At 48.9% G+C, this 5101-nt stretch overlaps 1 protein-coding gene across 1 annotated transcript in view; it reads right to left on the bottom strand.

The window, feature by feature from the left end:
* LOC103798496 (dimethylaniline monooxygenase [N-oxide-forming] 1-like) overlaps positions 1-4387 on the bottom strand; it is a 5117-nt gene extending 730 nt beyond the window's left edge. Inside the window, exons 1-7 of the mRNA XM_009070761.1 lie at positions 4262-4387; positions 3871-4059; positions 3624-3786; positions 3138-3280; positions 2629-2828; positions 1786-2141; positions 1083-1155 (exon numbers count right to left, since the gene is read on the bottom strand). Of these exons, the coding sequence (XP_009069009.1) occupies positions 1083-1155; positions 1786-2141; positions 2629-2828; positions 3138-3280; positions 3624-3786; positions 3871-4059; positions 4262-4387 (1250 nt within the window). The remainder of the gene's footprint in view (positions 1-1082; positions 1156-1785; positions 2142-2628; positions 2829-3137; positions 3281-3623; positions 3787-3870; positions 4060-4261) is intronic.
* Positions 4388-5101: the final 714 nt, after the last annotated feature.

The following is a 5101-nucleotide window of genomic DNA, read 5'->3' on the forward strand; positions in this document are numbered from 1 at the left end:
AGGAACTGGAGTGCAGGTCCTCTGCATCCCTGTTGTTATTGCATCTGAATGCAACTGGGTTCCTTCTAGGAGAGGACTGGGTGTACATGCAGTGGGAACCTGTGTCTGCCTGGGCTGAGTCCTGCTCATGACACAATACATCTAAAGTGATGATAGCTCATGCCTATCAGCCAATCTTTCACTTCATTAGCCACAAGTTGCATCTGACCCCCCTTCACCTTGGTGGACCTTTGTTAAGAGACTTTGTCAAACTGGTCTTTGGTATTTTTTAAAGTAGTTTTCCCTTTGCTCTCTGCAGAGAAGTCACATGCAGTATGACAAAGGCAGCACCTCTTAGTTTCTCTCACATTGATTTCCACTAAGTATTGCACAATGCATGGTGAATTGGAGAATTGTTTCCAGCTCACCTTCTCTGCAGAATTCACAGCTTCATGTGCCACCTTTGGTGGGCTGAAAAAAGCCACGTGCATTTAACCTTGTATTGTACAGCAATTCTTCTGAGCAATTCTGTATTTCACTACTGCTTTTCTCCTACAGTGATCTAGGTGAACCATGGATTAATACATTGCCCACTTTCCTGCATTTATCTCCTTCTTTCCTTAACATTTCTTAGCCTTTTGCCTGCCTGTGAACCACACACTAGTGTGCTTAGACACCAGCTCACAGTGAGTCAGGTCTTCATGCTGAGAGGTGAGACAATTTGTATGTGCAACTCAGGTTGGCTTTTTTCCCCCCAGCTGAATTACTTTGCATTCATTACCATTAATTTCTCTGCCATTTTCTCACTCAGTCCCCCAGGGACCCTGACATGCTTCCTCAACTCCCAAACAAGCTTTAGTCTTGAATACCCTGAATTCATTTCTTCCTATCATCAACAGGCAAAATATCATCATCAAATCAAAGGTTATGTTGGTTCAGTACAAGTGAGTAAAGGGGAGGCTGGATCTGGGCATCCCCCTGTCACCCCCACTGTGTATGCAGGGAGCAGCTGCAGAGGATGAGACTGTGTATTGCTGCCCCCAAAACTCTAGGGATTTTTCAATCTACCAAAAAAATCTTTGGGGTTCTGGGGAATGACTTACCATTTCACTTTGTTTTTCTTTTTCTCATTTACTTCCTTCTCCATAACAGACTGAGGAGGCAACTGACACAAGCCTAGAAAAGAGAGGAGAGCATCCTGCAGAGTTGAACTCCTGTGGGGAGTTGTGAACTCATTCAGTGATGCAAAATGCAGGAAGCTGTTCCCTGGGGAAGGCAGGAAAGTCTTGATGTTTGGACTTAGCTCAGCAGTAGCAATTCTGCCAGAGACAAGCCCTCCATGGTGGTACAAAGTCACAGGGACTTTTTCCTACTCTTATAGATTTAAGATGTCAGGGCACAGGAAGATGATGTGGGGCAAGATGGGCTATGTGAACCCAGGGACAATCATCTCAAAGAGAAATCCCAGAGCTCCCCTGGCTCTGTAGATTAGCCTTGGTGCAGCACTCCACATCAGCCCAGTGGGGGGAGGTTGCTGCTATTGTTGTTAATAACAATAAATAATAATAATAATAATTATTATTTTCATCAAACAAAACCCCTGTAGGTTTATTTCCTCACTCTTGCTGCTGTAGCTTAGCTGAAGCGAAATAATGGGAAGTGTGAGCCCTAGAAACACTTGTCCACTCTGAAGTGAGCTTCTTAGCTGTGGGATCTCCAAAGACAGAAATCCCTCTTGGTGTGTCCAAGAGTGTCCAGCCTGAACTGCATTTTGGTACATGGGAGAGCTCATGTTAGCTCTCCTACCTTTGAAGACACGAGTCACCCAGCGTGCTTGCAACTCTATAACGGGCATGATGCCTCCTAAAGGCTTGATGAGCCCAAGGACAGCCAGGGTGGGCTTCTGCAGGTGGGTTGGGAACACGTATTTGTAGAGAGATGCATGCTTGTTTTCCACCTTGACATCTGCTTCTTCTAAGAACGGGAAGGAAACATCATAGCCTGTGCAGAAGACAACAATATCGATAGGTTCCTCCTTAGGGCAGTTGTGGAAAACAACTGAATTGTCCTTGAATTCCTTCACGCCTGGCTTGATGGTGATCCTCCCTGTCAGGATGTAGCTTGGAAGGTCGTCACTCAGCACGGGCTCACGCACCAGGCAGCTGTGAAGGGACAAGGAGCTCTGAGAATGGGAAACCATGAACAAGCTCTGTCAGGTGCACCTGTTCCTCCTCCCCCTAGGCCCACCAGCTCACAACCTCCTGGTGTCATTTGCTCTGAGTAAACACCCCTGCCTCCCCCCCTCTCCAAACACTGACATGTTTCACCAATGTCACCCTGTCCCATGGCATGGCATGGCATGGACATCTCCTGCTTTCTTCTTCCATTCACTCAATTACTCTTTAAATCATCTCTTTTCAGAGCTGATCAATGCTTTCATCCTGCCTTCTTCTCTTCTTCCAGGAAGCCTAATGAGGAAAACTCTCCTGTTCATTCCTGGGCTTTTCCAGCTTATCTTCTTCTGCTGGGCTATAAACTCCCCACTGGAGATCACCCTAGTCTGGGCACTGGTTGATGTTGCTTGCTGGAGATCTCCCATTGCCCATGCCACAAGTCCATCTGCATGGGATGGGAACCACCAAGACGAACCTCTTCTCTGGCTGAAGGCCATAGTTTTCATGGTTGAAACGCTGGTTCACCTTGTAGTTAATGAGTCTCCATGAGAGGAGTCTAGGGAGGTTGTTTCTGATCAGGCTCATAAAACGAGTGTTGTAAACCATGTCCCATGGGTAGCCATGGTCAAACACACGGGTGAGCAGCCAGGCACCTCGACTGGTGCAAATTGTCACCTGGAAGAGAGCAGAGAATATGATTTAGGTGATGAATTTGCTGCTTTGCCTTCATAAAGTAACTCAGAGGGGCATGGCACAGACAGCTGCACAATGTGAAAGCAGCAGCAGCATCTTTAGGACCTCTTGGCTGCTGGCAATGAAGGTGAAATGGGAGGAAAAGAGGAAAGCCATCTTTCTTTCAGAGTAAGTTTTAGATCAAGAAATTCAAGTTCAGAAAGACCGTTCGTACACCACGGTGACAGTAAACAGAGCTGTTGCCCCCAGCATCCCCCTCCTCCTCACACCCTGGGGGGGTGAGGGTGGTACCTTGGCAGCCACACGACTGGCCTCCACTGCAATGTCCACTCCAGAATTGCCCAAGCCCACCACAAGGACACGCTTCCCCTGAAACACGTCGGGATGCTTGTACTGCTGGCTGTGGAAGTACTGTCCTCGAAACCTCTCGATGCCTTGTGGAAAAAGAAATGAAACTTTCAAATACTTGAACGTTTGTGGGTTTTGTTAGGATGACTGACATAAAAACAACCCAGATGGCAAGGAAGTGCACTTGCTGGCCACCAGGGACTCAGAGAGGTCCAGCCCTCCATCCCATGCACACAGAATTCATGCTTCCTCTCCAAAATGGGATCTCATAGGCAAAGCTGCTGAAGCACGAGAATGTGTTGCTGTTTGTACAAAGAGGTTTGAAAAGCAAAAGCAAGAAAAGGAAGGAAGTATTTTCCCTGAAGAACCTCTAAATATTCTCCTCCCAGACCGTGGAAGCAAGTAAATGCAAGTAGCCCTATACCATACCAGGAAAACAGTGCAGAGGGAGGGATGGCTCGGAGAAATTGCCGCTGCAAACCATAAGAGCATCGAAGACATGCGATGTCTGCTTCCCACCCGCCTCTGTGACCACGTCCCACTGGCCTGTGGTGGCAAAGTCAGGGCGTTTCCGGATGCTGACAACAGTGGTCTGGAACATGGAAGTGAAGCAAAGTCACCCCTGGCACCCAGCACGTGTGGGGAGCAGCACAGTGCTAGGGCACACATCACTCACCCCAAATTTCATGTGCCTCCGGAGGCCAAAGTGCTCAGCATAGCGCCGGAGGTAGTCCAGGAGCTTGGCATTGGGCAGGAACACTGGGAAGTCCTCAGGGTAGGGGAAGTCAGAGAATGCTGACATCTCCTTTGAGGTGTTGCTGATGACTGATGGGTAGAGGCTTGGCCGGGCAGCCTCGATGTGCTCCTGGCATGGCACCCCAGGGTGCATCAGGGTGGGGACTGTCCCCCTGCTCCCCTTCCCCTGGTTTTGGGAAGTGCAGCTGGGACAGCTCAGCGCCCAGCAAACCCTCTCATCCCTTCCCCCCCACTGGAACCCAGCTTGACCCGCTTCCCAGCCTGCAAAGCAGCAGCTCCCATGGGAAGGAGAGCAGGTGCCCCTGGCTCACCGTGTAGCGCCAGAGCCCCCCGATGTCCTGGCTCTGCTCGAAGCAGGTGGGCTCCAGCCCCTCATCCAGGCAGCACTTGGTGGCTGTCAGCCCACTGACACCTGCACCCACCACGGCCACTCTCATCCCTGCTGTCCCTACCAGGATTCCAGGCTGTGAAGGGAGCTTAACCTGGGAAAAAACCCACAGACAGTCATCACCCTTTCAGGGAGCAGCTCCCAGCATATACTCCATGGGAGATTTCTCTGTATCCCCAAACCTTCATTCCCTTCACCAGCATTCTCGGTTATTAATTTGCAAGTTCTATTAAATATCTTATATCTTCATTTTCTTCTCCTTTTTTTTCCCCTTTTCATTTTTTTTTTCAATAAATCCATCCACTTTTACAGTGTGCTCACCAGGCTGCTTCCAATCCCCTGCAGTTGCCCTGGAAACTGGCTTTGAAAGTATGTAGTTAAGCCACAATTCTCTGCCAATTTTTATTTACAAGTTGTGTTTAAACTATCCCTCCATATCAATCTTGCAAATATTTGTGTTTTATCTTTGGAGATCTGCCCCTGCCTCTCAGTAAAGCAAATAAATATGCCCTGGAACTAATCAGTCTCTGCTTCTCCGACAGGGTCCTGTTCCCCATCCCCAGGGAAGATGCTGCAGACTGACACAATCACTGAGGCTGATGGAGCAGCTGCAGGTGTAGCACACCTTGAATTTAGGATTCTTTTATGTCTTTTGCAGGGCTGCAAGTGGCTCCATCCCAGGGTTCAAAAAGGAGCAGCCTGCAGGCTGATGTCCAGCCCTACAAGGCTCCCAAGGCTGCAGTGGGAATGATGGACCTGAACC

The sequence above is a fragment of the Acanthisitta chloris genome, unplaced genomic scaffold, assembly GCF_000695815.1.
Source record: "Acanthisitta chloris isolate BGI_N310 unplaced genomic scaffold, ASM69581v1 scaffold38712, whole genome shotgun sequence".
Classification (NCBI taxonomy): Eukaryota; Metazoa; Chordata; class Aves; order Passeriformes; family Acanthisittidae; genus Acanthisitta; species Acanthisitta chloris.